Genomic DNA, 23,109 nt, shown 5'->3' with positions numbered 1-23,109 from the left:
CTGCCCCCACTCAAAATAGAACTAAAGTGGAGTTGTCACAAATAAGTCATCTGGAGAAATAAAAGAAAAAGAGGGTTTTTCTCTTCTCTGGATTCTCAGGAAGTAAGGAGTGGGGGAGCACACAGCACTACAGAGACCCCTGCTGGCGCTCAGCCTGCTTGCCTTTGGGAGCATCTGCCAGTTCAATTTTATCAGCGAGAGTCACTGCCCTTCAGAGATGACCCCCTTGGAGCACCACTATTCCCAAACACACCTGCAAGGGGATTAAAACTCCACCTCCTTGAATTCCCACAAGTCTGTGCCACTAGACAACCAGTTAAATAAATGCTGCAAGGCCAGGCGCAGTGGCTCACGCCTATATTCCCAGCATTTTTGGACCCCGAGGTGGGTGGATCATCTGAGGTCAGGAGTTCGAGACCAACCTGGCCAACACGGTGAAAACCCATCTCTACCAAAAATACGAAAACTACCCGGTCGTGGTGGCGGATGCCTGTAATTTCCAGCTACTCAGGAGGCTGAGGCAGGAGAATCCCTTGAACCCGGGAGGCAGAGGTTGCAGTGAGCCGATATCACGCCACTGTACTCTAGCCTGGGCAACAAAACAAGTCTCCCTCTCAAAATAAACAGATAAAAAATAAATGCCACAGAAAGATAGATGTGGACATTGTACCAAAGAAAACAGTATCTGCCAAACTCTTGGTGTTGCTCTCCCAATATTTTCTTTTCAAAAGCCTATGACTCTTGGTGGGGGAAGAGGGTGAATTTTCCCAGAGGAGTGTGATCTTGCAATGAACACACTTTGCAGCCGGTTAGGACATGGCACTGGGCATGCTTTCAGACTGCTCTCTTGGGAGCTGTTGGTATTATGTATTGAAGCCATGTATATGCTTTGATTATAACTTCAGAAATCACCCCTAGTACCACAATCTAGTGGCAAATGTTTCCAAAAGAAACTATTAATTACAAAATGGTTTTGGGTTTTTTGTTTGTTTGTTCGTTTGTTTTTGTTTTTGTTTTTTGAGACGGAGTGTTGCTGTGTCACCCAGGCTGGAGTGCAGTGGCGCAGTCTCCACTCACTGCAACCTTCACCTTCTGGGTTCAAGCAATCCTCCTGCTTCAGCCTCCCAAGTAGCTGGTACTATAGGCATGCACCACCACACCCGGCTAATTTTTGTATTTTTTGCAGAGATGGGGTTTCACCATGTTGGCCAGGCTGGTCTCGAACTCCTGACCTCAGGTGATCCACCCACCTTGGCCTCCCAAAGTTCTGGGATTACAGGCATGAGCCACTGTGCCTGGCCAAAATGTTTTCAAAATACAGATGTGTATAGAACTTTTGTATCTGGGGGTGGTTCTTCTAGATTGAAATCCCCACCAAAAATTAAGGAAAGAAAAAAAGTCATCTTCCATCCTTTATGGGTGTTGTCTAATGTCCCTCAGTAGAGGAAACAGAACTCGAAGGGAAGCCAGCTAACCATTTGATGTGTGTTATGCATTTATCCCCACAATAGGCCTGTGAGGTAGGTATTATCATGATCCGTATTTTACAATTGAAACTGAGGTTAAACAAGTTGCTTGAAGTTTATGTAGCCAATAAGTAGAACCAGGTTTCAACCAATAGAGTCTTGATTCTCACCGATTTCTCTAGCCAACTGCATTTTTCCTTATTTGGTCTCCTCTTGGGATCTCCCCAACTGCCTTTGTCCTCAGAAGCTTTCTTCATAGTGGTCCCATCATTATTCCCTTCTTTTTACATGGAAATCATGCATCTATATATATATAAAGTAAAACAGAAACAAATGCTGACATTTTCCTTTTAATTCACATTTCAAGTTTTCTAATTTGAGCAGTTCCATCTGTCCTCTAGAAAGGGAAATCTTACATTAATAAAAAAAAAAGAAGAAGAAGAAGAAGAAAAGAAACCTCAGATTGTACACAAAGAAACTCTTTTCTCTGCCTGTTCTTGGAATTATTCTTCCTCATGGAGGCTAGCATCTTTAAAAGCCTGCTACTGAATGATATGTATTCTTGTAGCATTAGAGAGGGGGGCTTCTTAGGCCTTTCAAGATGAACCACAGGATAACTAATCCTCCTCAGTTTACTCTCTTCTTAGGCCACTCTCCGTAAGACATAGCCTTTCTTGAGCTTTTTTGAAATATGTTGTTATCCATCCTTTTAAAGGTTTCAAATTGAAGGCAGTGTGTTCACAGTAGACATTAAATGCCAACATGAAAAGTAAAGTTTCATAGATTAGATCATTGGAATTGGTATGTTTAAAGCCTCCTCGAAAATAATGTTCTTGCTTCATGAACTGGTGTTTTCTTTTTGTATGCTTCATGTAGATGAATGGACAGAGGTGGACAGAAAACGAGGTATGCTATCTCTGGGCTGCATGTGTTCAGTGTGCATCCACAGGTTCACTCAGGCCTTTATCAGCAGGGCTTAAAGTGGGACCGCTTGAAACATTTCAAAGTCAAAGTAAGAAAATAGGCATGAGTTTGTCTTTAGCTGAGATATTGGTTATACATTTGAGTCTTTTACTTAAGAGGAATAAATACAGCACGTAAGATGAAAACTAAGCAAACTCTGACCAAAAAGCCACACTGTACCTGAGAGATCTGCCTCCTTTTCTCAGTTGCAAACTTTGCAGGGACAGCTGGGGCAATAGCCATACTTTTGGGTACGTCATCCTATTTGGTAGTCCTTAAAACAACTTTGTTACAGTGTCATGTAACCAAATAATTGTGCTTGAACATGAGTGACCCTCCCTGAGCCATTCTCCTAAGCTCACAGAGCAACCGAGAAAAATTGAAGCATGTAACTGCATGGCTGCCAGGACTGTGGGCAGAAGGCATGACATCATGCATGCAGTGTGGCCTCATCATGCGAAAGCTTCAGTTTCCCCTTACCTACTATAAAGAGCAAACCTGAAAAAAGTTGTCAACTCCTCAGAATAAAGCCTTAGACTTTCTCAGCCTTTAAATATCTCAGGTACCTTCTGTCATTTGACATTTGGGTGTGGTGTATGCCTATCATCAGCCATCCTCCTCAATATTTTAAATGCTCTCACCACACCAAGTATGCTGAGAAGATAACATATATAATATTTAAGAGGCCAGGTGCAGTGACTCACACCTGTAATCCCAGCACTTTGGGAATCCGAGGCAGGAGGATCACTTGAGGTCAGGAGTTTGAGACCAACCTAGCCAACATGGTGAAACCCCGTCTCTACTAAAAATACAAAAATTAGCTGGATGTGGTGGCGGGCGCTTATAATCCCAGCTACTTGGGAGGCTGAGGCAGGAGAATCGCTTGAACCTGGGAGGCAGAAGTTGCAGTAAGCTGAGATCATGCCACTGCACTCCAGCCTGGGCGACAAAGCGAGACTCCACTTCAAAAATAATAATAATAATAATATTTAAAAGCACAGGCATTAGATCAAACAGACCTCATTCTAATTTCAGCTCCATCACCAGCTGTGTGGCCTTGCACTTTAAACTCTCCGATTCAGTTTCCCTCCTTAATAGAATGAGGATAATATAAAACGATAAGTGGTCTGGCAGGAAAAAAAAAAAAAGAATGAGGATAATAATTCAGAATTGTCTTGGAGTTTAAATGAGATAATGCATATAAAGTTCTAAGCCCAGTGCCTGGGACATAGAAAGGATTCAAACATGGTAACTATTCAGGAGGGTTTCCTAGCCTCTCTCTAAATTCTTGGCTCCAAATTTCATATTCCCATAAACAAGTCAATTTAGAGCAGAGGGAATTGGTAAAAACTTGATTGCTTTCATCAAGATAATTATTTCATCAGACCAGGCTCGAAAAAAAGCCCAATTGAAGTGCCTGATACACTTTTATTACATTTCACAACCATCCTTTGACACTTCTCCTTGAGCAATTTTTGACCCATCCCTCCCTTGATGCATAGCAGAATTTCAAGTATGAAGTGTGGATTTTGAGAGCTTTTCATATACATAATTGAATCATTGAAATTTATTTTAACATAAGTGTTCAAAAATAATGAACAGAAACTGGCTTCATAATCCGAACCCAAGACGAAGCTTGCTATGTTGAGAACCCAATTACCAACTTTCTGAAGCTCCTGTGAAAGATCCCTTCCCTCCCCTGCCTTAGCCTCTTCCTGATGAAATTTGGCTCCTAGTATATTCCAGCCTCGTGAAAAGTATGCAGAACTCATTTGCATGCCAAAAACCAACACTTAGACTAATGGGCGGGTCTGATTGAAACTATTTCTTCGGGGATGTTAGGATGAAGGGAAAAAAATAAAAAATACACTAATTTTTTTTAAAAAAACTATTTCTCAGGTTTCACTTGAAGATGATGTGCTGCTTCTCTAGGGCCAGGATAACATCTCCTTCCTCTTTGTGCCTGTGATGTTTATTTCAGTGTCTGGTACCTAATAGGTCTGCCTCAACCAAGGGCTGGGTGAAGCAAATTGTAGCAAATTGTAAGACAAAAACACGTTAATGTGTGCCTCCATCTTATTTCCAAAGAATGAAACGAGAAGAGGGAGCCCTAGGTGTCCTGGCCCAACCACTAAACTGCCATTTCCTCTTTGGGGGCATTTGTACTCACTGTTCTGCCCACAAGGACAGACCCTGCCGATCTCTTCCCAGCAGTTGAACTGTCTGCATGCTCTTGCGCCAGGAGCCATGGTGCTCCAGAGCTCTTCATTTCCCACGGGGAAAGACTTCAATTTGCTTTTCACTTCGCCTGAGTAGCTAACAATCACCTTGGGGTATTCTTTCGTCCAGAACTGATTTATCTGGGTCTAAGCTCTTTTCCGAGCTCCTAACAAGGGCTCAAAGACCCCAGAGAAATGACTCAGCACCTAGGTGAACAGTAGCTCTTTGTAAGCATTAACCTAGCCAGAGTTGATGTGATGCTTTAACTTGAATTCTTCTTCGGCACTCCTCCCTAGCTTACATAAGTCTGTGGAAAATTCTTCATATTCTCTGTTTTGAGGACTTATGTGTGGCTTTTCAGTTGTGCCTGCTTCCTTGCAAATGCTGCATTTTATGTAGGCTATGGTAAGAAAAAGGTTAGAAAACCCAGTTTATTGCAGGTTCTTTTTTGTTTCAGTCCAAGGGAAGTGGTCAGGCATGAGGCAAACCTGACAGAGTTCTATGTCTCTCCGAGCTGTCCGCGGTGGGGAAACGTTAGGGCACGTTAAGGGCAAGCTGGGATGGTTTGAAATTGTCAGATATCAGGGACACCCTGTGTTGGTAATCGATTTGGTTCTCCCTCACTGAGTAATAGGATCAAGTATAGAGTAAAATCTAAAGGTCAAGTGTGAGTTTAGCATTTCTGTATGGAGCCACAGTCAGTTCATTTGTGTCCCTGGGGGTGTGTGTGTTGGGAATGTATCCCCTCTCCCCTCTCTCTGTAGCTCTTCCATTTAAGTACAACCAGCCCTCAGCTCCCCCTTCCCCCATATAATGTGTTGAAATGCTTTAAAATGCTGGCCTGAGCCCTCAGCGTACTTCTGTCAATTACTTACAGGTAGAGAGTACCTAAAATAATAATTTCACTGCTCTCCCTTGCCTCTGCTCTAAAGAGATATGGCCACAGGCAATCATCTGGAGTGTCCTTTGTGTTCAACAAAAGAAGGAGGAATTTCCATATTTCAATAATAACCGCTCATGTTTAATAAGTGATTTTGTATAATTATTTTAAGTAACCCAGTTTTCTTTCAAATTTGAATTTCTATAAGTGTATGTTCTCGGTATCCACATATGCTCACATTTAGGCCAGGATAACTGGTTTAATTAAGGATAATCTATGTTCAACCATATCTGTTCCTATTTCTCATACCTGAGGGTTTTCCTGGCCCTTAACTAGTGATATTTCTTTTTTTTTTTTTTTTTTTTTTTTTGAGACGGAGTCTCGCTCTGCTGCCCAGGCTGGAGTGCTGTGGCCGGATCTCAGCTCACTGCAAGCTCCGCCTCCCGGGTTCACGCCATTCTCCTGCCTCAGCCTCCCGAGTAGCTGGGACTACAGGCGCCCGCCACCTCGCCCGGCTAATTTTTTGTATTTTTTAGTAGAGACGGGGTTTCACCGTGTTAGCCAGGATGGTCTCGATCTCCTGACCTAGTGATCCGCCCGTCTCGGCCTCCCAAAGTGCTGGGATTACAGGCTTGAGCCACCGCGCCCGGCCAACTAGTGATATTTCATTCAGTAGTGCAAAATATCTAGATGAATGGAGACCTAAAACTATAGACACTTTGGTTTGTACACTTCTTTCTCACCAGAGGGAAATTTTCCATTTGAACAGCAGTGTGAGATATAGCACTACACTGTAGTATCAAGATTATGGATCAAATGTGGAAATTAAGGCATTCAAAAATGGTGCTATTCCAAGTACATGTCTTATAGCAACACTGCAAATGTTTTCATCTCTAACCAGTGGGCAGACTTGTCTGTTTGCATCAGATGTTATTCAGAGTCAGTTACCATGGTTGGCCCCATTTTTATAATATTTAATTTTAAGTAAAAATGTTTAGATTTGCTTTTAAAAATTAGATGAATTTTTATTTTTATTTTTTAGACAGGCTCTCCTTATGTGGCCTAGGTTGGAGTACAGTGGCACAATCAGAGCTCACTGCAGCATTGAATTCCTGGGCTCAAGCGATCCTCCTGCCTCAGCTTCCAGGCCCGCCACCACACCCAGCTAATTGCTTTCAATTTTTTGTAGAGCTAGGGCCTAACAGTGTTGCCCAGGCTGGTCTCAAACTCCTGGCCTCAAGTGATCCTCCACCCTTGGCTTTCCAAAGCTCTGGGATTATAGGCGTGAGCCACCACACCCAGCCAGTAATCTTTTTTAAAGAAAGAAATATTCCCCTTATCATCAAGTGAGATAATATTTACATAAGGAGTTTATAATCTCTGAAGCACAACACATTGGTGCCTTGTCGTCATTTATGTCTGCCCTGAAATGGTGTCATAAAGCACTCTCAGAGCCCTGCTTTCTACCGGGACACCTGCGTGGTCCCGTCAGAGAGCTGATCTCACCAAGCACACAGCATCCCCAATCTGTACTGTACGTGCTCGGCTCCTGTACTCTTACACAAAGAGCATTTTGGGATAGGCTTGCTTCAGTACTTTGCTCAGCTGTGTTCTCTCTTGTCTCTGCAGTTCTGAATGACATCATCTCCACCATGTTCAATAGAAAGTTTATGGAGGAATTATTCAAGCCTCAAGAGCTCTACTCCAAGAAGGCCCTGAGGACTGTCTATGAGCGCCTGGCTCATGCCTCCATTATGAAACTGAACCAGGCCAGCATGGATAAGGTGAGCAGACAGCTGCCTTTGTCATCTTGATTGCATTTTTTGTACCTTTTGTGGATGATCATGGACTGGGGTCACATGAGATGATGTATGCAGTGGTTCCTTGCAAGAAACAGGCATGTGTAAATACTAGTAGTTGTTGAGTTTCAGAATGGGAAAGACCTCAGAAATCATCCACAACAACCCCTCTGTTGTTTATGTCGTTCCACCTGCCCAAAGAGAGTGCTGGCTTTTATTTGTTTGATTTGTTTTGTTTTGTTTTGTTTTGTTTTTGAGACAGGGTCTCACTCTGTTGTCCAGGCTGGAGTGCAGTGGCACAATCATAGCTCACTGTGGCCTTGATTTCCCAGGCTCAGGCAATTCTCCTGCCGCAGACTCCCAAGTAGCTGGGACTACAGGCACATGCCGTCACACTGGCTTTTTTTTTTTTTTTTTTTTTTTTTTTTTTTGAGATGGAGTTTCACTTTTGTTGCCCAGACTGGAGTACAATGGCGCGATCTCGGCTCACCACAACCTCCACCTCCCGGCCCAGCCACACTGGCTAATTTTTAATTTTTTGTAGCAATGGGGTCTCACTTTGTTGCCAAGGCTGGTCTCGAACTCCCAGGCTCAAGCAATCCTCCTGCCTCAGTCTCCCAAAGTGCTAGGATTCCAGGTGTGAGCCACTGCACCCAGACAAGAGTGCTGGCTTTCATGCCCATATTTATGAACCCCAGGAATACATGCCGTAACACAGTAAAAGCACTCAACCCTGACTGGGCGTGGTGGCTCACACCTGTAATCCTAGCACTTTGAGAGGCCGAGACAGGAGGATCACTTGATGTCAGGAGTTCGAGACCAGTCTGGCCAACACAGTGAAAACCCATCTCTACTAAAAATACAAAAATTAGCTGGGTGTGGTGGCACGCGCCTGTAATCCCAGCTACTCAGGAGGCTGAGGCAGGAGAATCACTTGAACTCAGGAGGCGGAGGTTGCAGTGAGCTGAGATCACACTACTACACTAGCCTGGGTGACAGAGTAGGACTTCATCTCAAAAATAAATAAATACAATAAATTAAAAAATTTTAAAAAGCACTCAACCCTAAAACTTTAATTCAGCCTCATTCTTCACAAATCTCAGCTCTGCACTGTAGAAACCAGATATTTTTTAGAACAAGTTCAAAAGCAGTCTTTACTCATAATGTGAACATATCTATTTCTTTGGGAAACAAAGTATTGGAATGCTGTGATTTTTTAAATAATAATTCCTTCAAGAATATATCTACCTCTGAATAATAATAATAATAATAATAATAATTCCACATGAATAAATGGCAGAGGACAGACAAGTCTGTTTAGAAGAATTCCAAATGATTTACGTAGATACTCTGCCCTCAGGGAGGGAGAGTGTAACTCCCCCTCCTTAGGTAGGGGCTGCACTTCAAAGAGTACAGTATGGAAAGGAGGGATGAAATAATTAGCTTTACAGTAGAGAAACCTGATAAACTACCCCAACCAGATGGTCAAGGTAATGTCAACAGTGATGAGTCACGTTGCCAGTATGTACCCTGCCATGATGTGATGAAAACGGCACTTCACCTCTGTGGTCTTCCTCTCCGAAACTCCAAACTCCAGGCTAACCATAAGAAAAACATCACATGAATACTGTTTGTTGGTCATGCTTAGAAAATACATGACCAGTACTCAAAACTGTCAAGGTCACCAAAATCAAGGAGAGTCAGAGAAACTTTCACAGCCGAGAGGAGCCCAAGGACACAGGACAGTGGAATGGAATGTGGTGTCCTGGATGGGATTTCAGAACAGAAATAGGATGTTAGGGAGAAACTAATGAAATCTTTAAAGTTTGGTCTTTAGTTAATGTAAAATATAATTATAATTCCTTTACAACTTCCTCCATCATGTGAAAGAACTACCAGGCACAGTGTCTTGTGGCTCTAATATCAGTGCTTCGGGATTGAGGCCAGGAGTTTAATACCAGCTTGGACAACATAGCAAGACCAGATCTCTACAAAAAAATTTTTAAAGGCCAGTGCAATGGCGTATGCCTGTAATCCCAGCACTTTGGGAGGCCAAGGCAGGAGGATCACTTCAGCCCAGGAGTTCAAGACCAGCCTTGACAACATAGCAAGACCCTGTCTCTAAAAAAATAGAGAGAGAGAGAAAAATTTTAAAAATCATGATGACTGATGGTGGAAGTTAGATTTGCAGAGTCAGCACTCACTTATTACTGGTACTTAGAAGACTCAAGGAGACAGATTGCCTTTAACTGTGCCCTCTTACATCTTGCCACTTACCTTTGGAAAGTTACTTTAACTTGGCCAGACATAGTGGCTCACACCTGTAATCCCAGCACTTTGGGAGGCCGAGGTGGGCAGATCACGAGGTCAAGAAATCGAGACCATCCTGGCCAACATGGTGAGACCCCGTTTCTACTAAAAATAGAAAAAATTAGCCGGGCCAGGCGGCAGGCGCCTGTAATCCCAGCTACTTGGGAGACTGAGGCAGGAGAATTGCTTGAACCCGGGAGGCGGACGTTGCAGTGAGCCGAGATCGCGCCATTGCACTCCAGCCTGGGCAAAAAGAGTGAAACTCTGTCTAAAAAAAAAAAAAAAAAAAAAGTTACTTTAACTCTGAACCTCCATTTTCTCATCTGTAAAATGGGGAAAATAAATGCTACTTCATCAGTTATTGGGAGGATTAAGTGAGAACATACCTAGGCCTGGCATATAGCTGTTCAATAAATATTAATTATCTTTTCAGTTCTGCTTGCTCTTCTCTCTCTGCCTTTCAAAAAGTTTAGAGACTAAGCACAGTAGCTCACACCTGTAATCCCAGCACTTTGAGAGGCACAGGTGGAAGAATCACTTGAGCCTAGGAGTTCAAGACCAGCCTGGGCAACATACATTTTTTACATAATATGTAAAAAAACCATCTCTAATATTTTTTAACATATTAGAAAAAATCATAGTGAGACCTCATCTCTACTAAAAGTTAGAAGAACTAGCTGGGCACAGTGGCACACAGCTGTAGTCCCAGCTACTCAGGAGGCTGAGACGGGAGGATAGCTTGAGCAGGGGAGGTTGAGGCTTCAGTGAACTGTGTTCATGCCACTGTACTCCAGCCTGGGTAACAGAGTGAGACCCCCATGTCAAAAATAAAAAAAAGAAAAGAAGAGGAAGTTTAAATTTCCATAGAGGAAGGACACAGAACTTAGAATCAAAAACCTGAGTTTAAGCCTTAGCTCTACCAGTTACTAGCTGTGAGACCCAATTTACTGAATTACTCTGAACTGTCATTCCTTCATCTTGTACCTGTTTTTATCCTTTATTTCTAGCATGGTTTCCTATATATGAGCACTTAATGTTTGATAATGATGGCAGAGTCTCAAATATGTATCTCCAGTATTATACTTTCCCAACCCCCATGCACACACACCAGGCTATTCCTGTTTTCTGGGGGTTGTTTTATTTTTTTTTTTATTTATTTATTTTGAGACAGAATCTCGCTCTGTCACCCAGGCTAGAGTGCAGTGGCACTAACTCGGCTCGCTGCAACCTTTGCCTCCCAGGTTCAAGCAATTCTCTTGCCTCAGCCTCCCTAGTAGCTGGGATTATAGGCACGCACTACCACACCTGGCTAATTTTTGTATTTTTAGTAGAGATGGGGTTTCACCATGTTGGCCAGGCTGGACTCAAACTCCTGACTTCAGGTGATCCACCTGCCTCGGCCTCCCAAAGTGCTGGAATGACAGGCATGAGCCACTGCTCCTGGCCAGCTATTCTGGTTGTAAGCCACCTTCTAAGTGGAAATGTTTGACTGCATGTAGGAGAAATGGGATTGTGTAGCAGGGTCCTGGCAAGTGCCTTAGAATCTGATAGTCTTGAGGTCAAATATCATTCTGGACTTACCAGCAATGTGAAATTAGGCAAGTTTCTTCATTTTTAAACTGGGCTAATACCTACCTCATAGAGTTCTTGTGAAGAATAAATGGGATCAAATGAGGTACTATATGTACACATGCTTGGCACGACACTCAGATGGTAGTTGTTTATAGCTTCAATCCTGCTTAGACATGTCCTTAAGTTAACTGTCCATCTTCTCTCCTGGCTCCTCCACTCCCACATCCCCCAGATGTCCTTTCCTCCATCAATAGCATCATCCCTCCCCACCCACACTAGGCTGAAAAGGCTGCAGTCCTTCTGGACCACCCTGATCATCAACCCTCAAATCTAGGCAGTCACCACCTACTGACAGCTTTTCCGTCTAAACAGCACATGGTCTTCCTTTCCCTGACTTCTCTGTTCCCACTACCTTTTTTCCAGGCCTTAAGTCTGGATTACTCCAACAACATTTCTTTCATTCATGCAATCAGTAGATATTTATTGTAATCCTTTTAGGAACCAGGTGCTAGCTACTCCCCCTAACTAGTCTCTCCCATCTCTCACAACTCATCGTTGCCAGATCTCATTCAGTCACCACTTTGATCATGTCAGCTCAGCAAACTTTTTTTTTTTTTTTTTTGAGACGGAGTCTCGCTCTGTCGCCCAGGCTGGAGTGCAGTGGCCGGATCTCAGCTCACTGCAAGCTCCGCCCCCCGGGTTTATGCCATTCTCCTGCCTCAGCCTCCCAAGTAGCTACAGGCGCCTGCCACCTCGCCCGGCTAGTTTTTTGTATTTTTTAGTAGAGACGGGGTTTCACCGTATTAGCCAGGATGGTCTCGATCTCCTGACCTAGTGATCCGCCCGTCTCGGCCTCCCAAAGTGCTGGGATTACAGGCTTGAGCCACCGCGCCCGGCCCAGCTCAGCAAACTTTAACCCCCAACTTCTACTACAGCTAGTCTAAATTATATTGTGTATCTCCCCAAAAACTTTATTCTGTTTTAAATAATTCAGCTTTTATTTTATATTCAGGAGGTACATGCACAGATTTGTTACATGGGCATATTGCATGATCCTGAGGTCTGGGGTCCAACTGAGCCCATCAGTCAGGTAGTCAGCATAGTACCCAATAGTTAGTTTTTCAACCCTCGACCCCTTCCTCCCTCCCTCCCTCCCTCCCCATTCTTGCAGTCCCCAGTTTCTATGGTTGCCATCTTTATTTGCCATACTTACCCAACTTTATTACCTGCCATCCCCAACACAAACTATCCTCCGGCCATTCTCCTCTTTCTCCCAGAAAAATAACATACTCATTGCTGCCTCTAGGCCCTCACATGTACTGTTTCCCTCAACTGGAATGCCTTTCCTCTGCCCTCAGCTAGTTGAAATCCTGCAGCTGCCTCAAGGGCTATATAAGGCCACTTGTGCCACGAAGCCTGTCTTCACCACTTTGGTACTCACTGTTCCTCCCTTCTGATCTTTCGTGTATGCTCATACCACACCTATGTGGAGATGGCTTGTTCATATCCACATAGTTCATCATTTAAAATGATTCTTAGAAAGCTGTAGAACTCTATACTTGCCACTTGCACACATATTGCCTCATTTATTGCTCTCAGCACCTCTGCAACATTGGAAAATTAGAGAGTATTTTTTTACAGATGAGAAAACTCAGGCCCAAAGAAGTTAAGAAACTTGGCCAAGGTTATACAATAAGTTAGGAGGAAAGAAGTACTTAAATTTGCATTTTCTTTCTCCAGGTCCAGTGCTCACTTTGGGACTCCACTGCTGCCAATATTATTTCATATGTATCCCATTAACAATACACATCCAGTGACCAGAAATCCTGGTTTGCCCAGGAATGTGCTGGCTTACTCATGTTGTCCTGGCTTAATTATTAAAAGCACCCGCTTTGACTTTCAGAAGTGTCTTGGTTTGAGTGATAAGTGATACGGTCACCCGAGCTGTATGGCAAGCCCAGAGTTGGTTTTCAGTAAATGCTTGACTGAATCACTGTTTGGAGATTCTCACACCTGCTTTTGATATGATCCCATTTCTTTTGCTTGTGTGTGGGTTGGCAGCTCTATGACCTGATGACCATGGCTTTCAAATATCAAGTATTGCTGTGTCCCCGACCCAAGGATGTGCTGCTGGTCACCTTCAATCATTTAGATACCATCAAGGGATTCATCCAAGACTCCCCAACCATCCTGCAGCAAGTGGACGAGACTTTCCGGCAGCTAACAGAAGTAAGAGCGCCATCAGTGTCTTGCCTCTCAGCCCTAGTACTTTTCTCATCCCTCTGTTAAGAACAGGTAGATTATATGACAGAGAGAACAGGATGAGGAATGGCAAAGCCTGACACTCTCCCAGAACATTCTGAAAAGCTATCTGTGTCCATTTTGGTAATATAATAGGGATCATCATCTTATGTCCTCTTACTGATGCCTTCACAATTGGAAAAGCAATCATACAGAGCATAGCCATTTTCTCCTTACTTTTCTGAAAGGGAGTTCATGGTGGATGTTCTGCTAAATCTTGGGGAACAGCTTCTCCAGCCTCTCCAGGAGAATGGGAGAGAGGAAGCGTACCCCTGCTCAGGTGTGGGGTAACAGGCTTTGTCACCGTGGAGAGGGAGCACTGCTGGTCTCCCCACTGCCCCTCCTGCCCAGCAGCCCAGTCCTCTCCTTACCTATCTGGCTCCCATCCCTGAGCACCCACCTGCCCTGCCTGTGCATACTACTCATCCCTCTTTGAAAGTGAAGAGCTGCTTTCTGCTTGCCTTTGGCAGATATATGGTGGTCTCTCTGCAGGGGAGTTCCAGCTGATCCGGCAGACGCTCCTCATCTTCTTCCAAGACCTGCACATCCGAGTAAGTCAATGGACAGCCCCGGGAAAACTCAGGAGCTGCTGTACCAGGGAAACAACGCTGGTGGTCATCAGGGCAGACAAGGGTGGAGATTTTGCCCAGTTAGTGATGTCCTCAGGGTTTGCCTCTCTAATGATAAAGATGTTGATAATACATCTCAGCAGTTTTTAAATGGACCAAGGAAGGCAGTGAGGCTGCCGTTTTCTAATTATCTTGTGAGTTTCTTTGAAATATTGTTTCCTCTGTTAATTCTCCAGAGGAAATATGCTCTCAAGTCACCAGCCTGATCTCAACTGCAAAACCTTTTCTTGAGCTTTATCCTCCTTGACCTCTCCAGCATCTGACACTGTCAGGAGGCTGCCCCTACTCCATGGAACTCTCACCCTTCCAGGTCTTTCATGGCTCTGTACCATCCTGGGCTTCCCTTCCCTTCCCTCTCCCATCTCCCATCTCAATGCCTTTTACTCCTTCCTCTCCCTCCACCTGTCTCCAAACCTTCCTCCTGTCTCTAGCCACCTCCTGCTCATTAGGCATCTCCTTCCTCACCCTTTGTCTACCAGCTCCTCTGCCTGTGACTCCTGAGTCTAACCTCTGCTCTACCCTGGCCCCACCCCTGCCCTCCAGACTCACATCTCCAGCACCTTGCTGGAACTTCCCACCAGGATGCCCACCAGTGTCTACAACTTGATGTCTGTAGCTAAACTAATCTCCACAGTTCAGGGGCTGCCCTGACTTTCTCATTTCTTTTGAGGGCACCACCACCATTCTCCCACTCACTTGACTCAGAACCAGAATGTCACCTTTGATTCCCCTTCCCTGATCTTCCTCCAATTGCTTCTAAGACCCATAGAGTCGGCTGGGCGCAGTGGCTCACGCCTGTAATCCCAGCATATTGGGAGGATGGGGCAGATCACCTGAGGTCAGGAGTTCGAGACCAGCCTGGCCAACATGGTAAAACCCCATCTCTACTAAAAATACAAAAATGAGCCAGGCATGGTGGCAAGCACCTGTAGTCCCAGCTACTCAGGTGGCTGAGGCAGGAGAATTACTTGAACCCAGGAGGCAGAGGTTGCAGTGAGCCAGGATCACACTACTGCACTCCAGCTTGGGCAACAGAGGGAGAATCCATCTCAAAAAAAAAAAAAAAAAAAGACCCATAGAGTCGGCCTTGTCAATATCTACACCCTCTTTTCCGTTTTTTTGAGACAGTGTCTTACTATATTTCCCAGGCTGGTCTCTAACTCTTGGGCTCAAGTGATCCTCCTCCCTCAGTCTCTCAAAGTGCTAGGATTATAGGTGTGAGCCACCGTGCCCTGGCACACCTTCCTCTCCATCCCTATTTTTTTATTTTTTTTTTTTTTTTGAGACTGAGTCTTGCTCTGTCGCCCAGGCTGGAGTGCAGTGGCCGGATCTCAGCTCACTGCAAGCTCCGCCTCCCGGGTTCACGCCATTCTCCTGCCTCAGCCTCCGGAGTAGCTGGGACTACAGGCGCCCGCCACCTCGCCCCGCTAGTTTTTTGTATTTTTAGTAGAGACGAGGTTTCACCATGTTAGCCAGGATGGTCTCGATCTCCTGACCTCGTGATCCGCCCATCTCGGCCTCCCAAAGTGCTGGGATTACAGGCTTGAGCCACCGCGCCCGGCCCTCTCCATCCCTATTACCACCATCCTGACTCAGGTCATCATACTCTTGTGGGCTATGCTTCCCAACTAGGCCACTCTCCTCCTGCCATGCCTACATAGCCAGGCAGTTCTACACGCTAACTTTTAAAAACACATTTTCTAGCCAGGCACAGTGGCTCACGCCTGTAATCCTAGCACTTTGGGAGGCCAAGGTGGATGGATCACTTGAGCCCAGGAGTTTGAAACCAGCCTGGGCAACCTGACAAACCCCATCTCTACCAAAAATACAAAATAAACTGGGCATGGTAGTGCGTGTCTGTATTCCCAGATATTTGGGAGGCTGAGGTGGGAGGATCCCTTGAGTCCAGGAGGTCAAGGCTGCACTGAGCCAAGATCATGCTACTAGGCTGAGCGCAGTGGCTCATGCCTGTAATCCCAACACTTTGGGAGGCCGAGGTGGGTGGATCATGTGGTCAGGAGTTTGAGACCAGCCTGGCCAACATGGTGAAACCCCATCTCTACTAAAAATACAAAAATTAGCCAGGCGTCTGTAATCCCAGCTACTCGGAAGCCTAAGGCAGGAGAATCGCTTGAACCTGGGAGGCAGAGGTTGCAGTGAGCCGAGATTGCGCCACTGCACTCTAGCCTGGGCGACAGAGCAAGACTCCATCTCAAAAAAAAAAAAAAAAAAAAAAAAAAAATCATGGTACTGTGCTCCAGTCTGGGCTGAGACCCTGTCTAAAAAAAAAAAAAAAGAAATAAAATAAAAACACATTTCTGAAGCCTGGGCAACATGGTAAAACCCCATCTACAAAAACAAAAATTAGCCAGGCATCGTGGTGCACGTCTATAGTCCCAGTTACTCAGGAGGCTGAAATGGGAGGACGGCTGCAGTGAGCCACAGTGGATCCATGATTCAGACCAGGTGTCAGAGTGAGACGATGTTTCCAAAAAAAAAAAAAAAAAAATCTGAGCTTCTGAATTTTCAGTCTGTCTCTCTTGGCCAGGGCTTTGTTTCTTGCCACAATTTAACCAACTGATATGGGAAAGATGGTATGATATGGTAAAACAAGCCCAGGCTCTGGAGCCAGACGTGTTTCTCTTTTTTTTTTTTTTTTTTTGAGACAGGTTATCATTTTGTCACCCAGACTGGAATACGGTGGCACAGTCATGGCTCACTGCAGCCTCAACCTCCTGGGCTCAAGTGACCTTCCACCTCAGCCTCTTAGTCCTCTCAGTCCACCCAGTTACTCAACTGGGACTACAGGAGCATGCCACCACGCCTGGTTAATTTTTTGTTTTTTTTTTGTGGAGACAGAATCTTGCTATGTTGCCCAGGATGGTCTTGAACTCCTGGGCTGTAGTAATCTGCCTGCCTTGGCCTCTCAAATTGCTGGGATTACAAGTGTGAGCCGCTGCACCCAGCTTCACCTTTCTCTTTGAATCTCAACTCCAGAGCTGGGCACAGTGGTGAGTGCCTATAGTCCGAACTACTTGGGATATTGAGGCAGGAAGATCACTTGAGCCCAGGAGTTCAAGACCATCCTGGGCAATATAGTTAGACTCTGTCCTTAAAATAAAATGTTTTGTTTTTGATACAGAGTCTCACTCTGTCTGGAATGCAGTGGCACGATCTTGGCTCACTGCAACCTCCACCTCCCGGGTTCAAGCTATTCTCCTGCCTCAGCCTCCCAGGCAGCTGAGATTACAGGCGCCTGCCACCATGCCCAGCCATAATTTTTGTATTTTTAGTAGAGACGGGATTTCACCATGTTAGCCAGGCTAGTCTCAAACTCCTGACCTCAGGTGATCCGCCCGCCTCAGCCTCCCAAAGTGCTGGGATTACAGGTGTGAGCCACCGTGCCCGGCCAAAATAAAAAAAAAAAAAAATGTTTAATTAAGAAAATGAATCCCAACTACAGGACTAGCTCCATGACCTTGGGCAAATAACTTCTCTTAAGTCTTAGTTTCTTCATCTGAAAAATGAAAATTATAATACCTAATTTTGTTGGGAGGATTAACTGAAACAGCATATGTAACATATATGTATTTGTTTGTACATATATAGAGAGAGTGCTTCTGGAAGCATATGCAAGAAACTGGTCACAGTGTTGCCGTCCAGGAGTGGGGAACTGTATGGAGGACAAGAGAAGGAGAGACTGACTTTCCATTATGTAGACCCTTTTGAGACTTGAGTTTTGTACCTGGGCAAAATAAAATTTTTTAAAAGGGGAAGAAATTCAATATATTTAGTGCCTTATTGTATTTCCCTTCCATGGACAAAGGAAGATAAATAGATTTCAATTCTGATGCCAAATTTTTCTTTTTGTTGTTGTTGTTTTTTTTTTTTGTTTGTTTGTTTGTTTTTGTTTTTTGAGATGGAGTCTCGCTCTGTCACCCAGGCTGGAGTGCAGTGGCACCATTTTGGCTCACTGCAACGTTCACCTCCCTGGTTCAAGCAATTCCCCTGCCTCAGCCTCCTGAGTAGCTGGGATTACAGGTGCACACCACCACATCCGGCTAATTTTTTTGTATTTTTAGTAGAGACGGGGTTTCACCATGTTGGCCAGATGGGTCTGGAACTCCTGACCTCAGGCAATCCACCCGCCTTAGCCTCCCAAAGTGCTGGGATTACAGGCGTGAGCCACAGCGCCCGGCCTTATTTTTAACTCTCATGAAGAATTGTATTTGCTATGGATGAAGCAATAATAACATCAATATAAATTAAGATCTCTGTCACTGATTAGAATAAAAAATATGAAAGTACAGATAAGATTAAGTTTTTCATTACATTTAAAATAACAATTTTGAAATATTAAAAATTCTGTGTCATATTGTTATCAGGGCTGCATATTTGGGTATTATTTTATGGATTGGTAGTAACATAAACAGCCATATTGATTTCCCAGTTCCCACAAGATAAAATTCATTATAATGAAAAGGCTTTCAGCCGGGCGCAGTGGCTCACGCCTGTAATCCCAGCACTTTGGGAGGCTGAGGCGGGCGGATCACAAGGTCAAGAGATCAAGACCATCCTGGCCAACATGGTGAAACCCCCGTCTCTACTAAAAATACAAAAATTAGCTGGGCGTGGTGGTGTACGCCTGTAGTCCCAACTACTTGGGAGGCTGAGGCAGGAGAACCTCTTGAACCCAGGTGGCAGAGGTTGCAGTGAGCCGAGATCGCTCCACTGCACTCCAGCCTGGGCAAAAGAGTGAGACGCCATCTCAAAAACAAAAAAAAAAAAAACAAAAAAAAAAAAAGAGAAAAGCCTTTCCTGGCCAGGTGCAGTGGCTCACACCTGCAATCCTAGCACTTTAGGAAGCCCAGGCAGGCCAACTACTTGAGCCCAGGAGTTTGAGACCATCCTGGGTGACATGGTAAAACCCCGTCTCTACAAAAAATTTGCCAAGCATGGTGGCACACACCTGTAGTCTCAGCTACTCAGGAGGCTGAGGTGGGAGGATCACCTGAACCTGGGACGTCGAGGTTGCAATGAGCTGTGATTGCACCACTGCATTCCATCCTCAGGAACACAGCAAGACTCCATCTCAAAAAAAAAAAAAAAAAGGCTTTTCTAACAATAAGTCTGTATTAGAATTATTAAAATTTATTTATTTGTTTATTGAGATGGAGTCTTGCTCTGTTGCCCAGGCTGGAGTGCAGTGGCATGATCTCGGCTCACTGCAACCTCCACCTCCTGGGTTCAAGCAATTCTCCTGCCTCAGCCTCCTGAGTAGCTGGGATTACAGGCACACACCACAATGCCCGGCTAATTTTTTGTATTTTTAGTAGAGACGGTTTCACCATGTTGGCCAGGCTGGTCTTGAACTCCTGACATCAAGTGATCCACCTGCCTTGGCCTCCCAAAGTGCTGGGATTATAGGCGTGAGCCACCACGCCCAGCCTAAGATGCTTATTCTTGATTATATCACTAATATAAACTTTAGAATATTAGAGTTGAAGAGATCTTCAAGCTCATCTCTTATTTTACATATAGGGAAGCCAAGACCCAGTAAAACTGAGTAACTGCTACAATCTTTGTGAGATTTAATCTGTGAGTGACCGAAACCTCTATACAGAGTACACAAACCCAGGAGAAGGAATAAGTGTAATGTGTTTTCAGTCACATAAAAGACCCTCAAACTTAAATGCCAGCTGGATCCCCCTGCCCCAGCCCCATCCTCCTTTCTAGTCCAGCATGTGGATAAGGCTCAGGCTTCAAAGTCAGAATCACAGGAGTTTGAATCCTCAGCTCTGCCCCTTACCAGCTGGCTGACCTTGAGGAGGCGTCTTAACCTCTGAGCTGCCTCATTTAGAAAGTGGCCATATGAGGTTCTTACAGCTCAAGGCCTGCAGCTGCATGGAAAGTAAGCAGAGAACCAAGGAATAGGGGTGGAATTTGGAGGCACCCTTGGTTTTGAATCCTGGCCCTGCCTCTTACTGCTCTCTTTGGGCAAGTCACTTCACTCTCTACTTTAGCTTTCTCGTCTATAAAATGGGAGTAATATGACTCACCTGGAAGGTTTGCTGCACTGCTCAAAAGTAGTTCTGTTTGTAGCTGAGCATGGTGGCTCATGCCTGTAATCCCAGCACTTTGGGAGGCTGAGGCAGGCAGATCACTTGAGCTCAGGAGTTTGAGCCTGGCCAACATGGCGAAACCCCATCTCTACAAAAAAATATAAAAATTAGCCAGGCAGGCCAGGTGCAGTGGCTCACGCCTGTAATCCTAGCACTTTGGGAGGCCAAGGCGGGTGGATCACGAGGTCAGGAGAGCGAGACCATCCTGGCTAACATCATGAAACCCCGTCTCCATTAAAAATACAAAAATATTAGCCAGGCATGGTGGTGGGCACCTGTAGCCCCAGCTACTCTGGAGGCTGAGGCAGGAGAATGGCATGAACCTGGGAAGCAGAGCTTGCAGTGAGCTGAGATCACGCCACTGCACTGCAGCCTGGGTGAGACTCCATCTCAAAAAAAAAAAAAAGAAAAGAAAAAAAAATTCGCTGGACACCGTGGCTCACACCTATGGTCCCAGCTACTTGGGGGGCTAAGACAGGAGGATCACTTGAGCTGGGGGACTGAGGTGGCAGGGAGGCATCATCGTGCCACTGCAGTCCAGCCTGGGTGACAAAGTGAGTCCCTGTCTCAAAAAAAAAAAAAAAAGCTCTGTTTGTTAAAATACAGTTAACTCTGCAAGTGTAATTTTTTTCTCCCCCCCTCCTTTTTTTTTTTTGAGATAGGGTCTCACTCTGTTGCCCAGGCTGGAGTGCAATGGCACAATCTTGGCTCACTGCAACCTCCACTTTCCAGATTCAAGTGGAGTAGCTGGGACTACAGGCACCTGCCACCATGCCCAGCTGATTTTTTGTATTTTTAGTAGAGACGGGGTTTCACCGTGTTAGCCAGGATGGTCTCAATCTCCCAACCTCATGATCCGCCTGCCTCGGCCTCTCCCTTCTTATTGTTATAAACTCATAGGTAATGTCCCCAAACCATTACATACTTTTCACCCTCAGAATATTGATGTCTATGAAAATATACCAAGAAAAATGACAATAAATGTATTTTTTTTCCAGGTATCCATGTTTCTAAAGGACAAAGTCCAGAATAATAATGGTCACTTCGTGTTGCCAGTGTCCGGGCCTGTTCCCTGGGGAACTGAAGTTCCCGGACTCATCAGGTGAATTCCCAACAATGGTCAGAGCTATGTTTGGGGTGCTAGGAAATCAGCACGTGGGCCGCACACAGAACGCCGCACTGCCGAGCCATTCGCAGTCTGCCCAGCCCTTCTCTCTCTTTTTTTGTCTGAGACAGAGTTTTGCTGTTGTTGCCCAGGCTAGAGTACAATGGCGCCATCTCAGCTCACCGCAACCTCCGCCTCCTGGGTTCAAGCGATACTCCTGCCTCAGCCTCCCGAGTAGCTGCTGGGATTACAGACATGTGCCAGCACGCCTGGCTAATTTTGTATTTTTAGTAGAGATGGGGTTTCTGCACGTTGGTCAGTCTGGTCTCGAACTCCCGACCTCAGTTGATCCACCCGCCTCGGCCTCCCAAAATGCTGGGATTCCAGGCGTGAGCCACCACGCCTGGCCTCCAGCCCTTCTCTTTCTTTAGTAAAATAGCTATTGAAAAAGTCAGGTTCTAATCCCCACCTTATCACTTAGCAGAGGGACTTGAGGCAAGTTACCCAGTTCCCCAAGATTGATTTCCTCATCTGTTAAATGGTTACTGTGTTGATGAATAAGATAATAGTGATCTAACATGCTTACAAAGCAATTGGCGTATACATATGCTCAATAAATATTATTATTGTATTATTATCATTATCATTATTACAACCAGCACCTTTATCTTGAAGGAGAGTATGTATTCCTTTTTGTTCTGTAGTACAAAGAATAAAGAAGCCTCCAGGACTACCTAAGCTTGGAGAACATTCCATCATGTCATACTTTGTATTGTAGAATGTTCAACAACAAAGGTGAAGAAGTGAAGAGGATAGAATTCAAGCATGGTGGAAACTATGTCCCTGCACCCAAAGAAGGTTCTTTTGAACTTTATGGAGACCGAGTCCTGAAACTGGGAACTAACATGTAAGCAAATTCTTCTCTGAGTGAATTCAAGTCCAAGGGAAGTCACTTCATTAAAAAAAAGCAGCCTGACTTCTGTTATGAAAATCCCTGCTAACAATAGGAGTAATTTCCCCTTAGGTACACTGCATACAGAGGCCTGACATTTCAAAGGGCACCCAAGAATGCCAAACATAAGGCAACTCAGCAGAATGAAAAGATACATGATGTTCCATAGCCATGGAAGAGAACTAGCCAGAATCTGTGTTGCAGTGGAAATCCAGAAAGACTTATCCTTTCTGTAAAGCTGCATGTCTTTTCAGTGATGCATGTTACTCTTCACAAGAGGAGGCATTTCCACCCAGTCTCCCCAGGTGTTTTTCTTTGGGAAGAAGTGAAATGTGAGGGGTTAACACTTACTCAGTTGCATTCTGTACCCACAGCACCTTTCTGGATGCTATTTAATGTCTCAGAATAAATGCTACAAACTATGCTTACGAGTTAGAGGGAAGTCCGTGGAAAGGGGCTGGATAATGTCACCATTTTCTGTTGACACACCAGGTACAGCGTGAATCGGCCTGTGGAAACCCGTATGTCTGGATCATCAAAGAACTTAGCCTCACGGACCCAGGTGAGCTTCTGCCTTCCTTGCCTACCCTCACAGCTTCTCTCTAGATAGAGAAGTCTACATAAAGAGAGGTGGGATCGCTTTAGATTTCGGATCTAGCCAACATTTCCCTTGTTTTCAGTCTTCTCCCTCCCACCTTATGAGTACACAGGTTTTAATTGTAGCTTTTCATGGAGACTTCCAGTGATCTCACTAATTAGGTAATTTTAGGCTTGGCTCAGCCACCATAAT

At 44.8% G+C, this 23,109-nt stretch overlaps 1 protein-coding gene across 2 annotated transcripts in view; it reads left to right on the top strand.

Annotated features, from left to right (window-relative positions):
• The window catches only part of OSCP1 (organic solute carrier partner 1), a 32,223-nt gene that overhangs the window by 5,060 nt on the left and 4,054 nt on the right, over positions 1-23,109 (top strand). Inside the window, exons 2-7 of one of the 2 annotated variants that reach the window (XM_010360433.2) lie at positions 7,159-7,313; positions 13,272-13,439; positions 13,982-14,062; positions 21,261-21,364; positions 22,146-22,274; positions 22,812-22,881. In XM_010360433.2, coding sequence (XP_010358735.1) covers positions 7,159-7,313; positions 13,272-13,439; positions 13,982-14,062; positions 21,261-21,364; positions 22,146-22,274; positions 22,812-22,881 — 707 coding nt within the window. Of the gene's footprint in view, positions 1-7,158; positions 7,314-13,271; positions 13,440-13,981; positions 14,063-17,749; positions 17,917-21,260; positions 21,365-22,145; positions 22,275-22,811; positions 22,882-23,109 lie in introns of those variants that run through there. The other variant, XM_030913641.1, reaches the window with a different exon arrangement.

Source organism: Rhinopithecus roxellana, chromosome 12, assembly GCF_007565055.1.
Source record: "Rhinopithecus roxellana isolate Shanxi Qingling chromosome 12, ASM756505v1, whole genome shotgun sequence".
NCBI lineage: Eukaryota > Metazoa > Chordata > Mammalia > Primates > Cercopithecidae > Rhinopithecus > Rhinopithecus roxellana.
The sequence above is the reverse complement of the archived record's forward strand: the minus strand, read 5'-3'. Positions and strand labels throughout refer to the sequence as shown.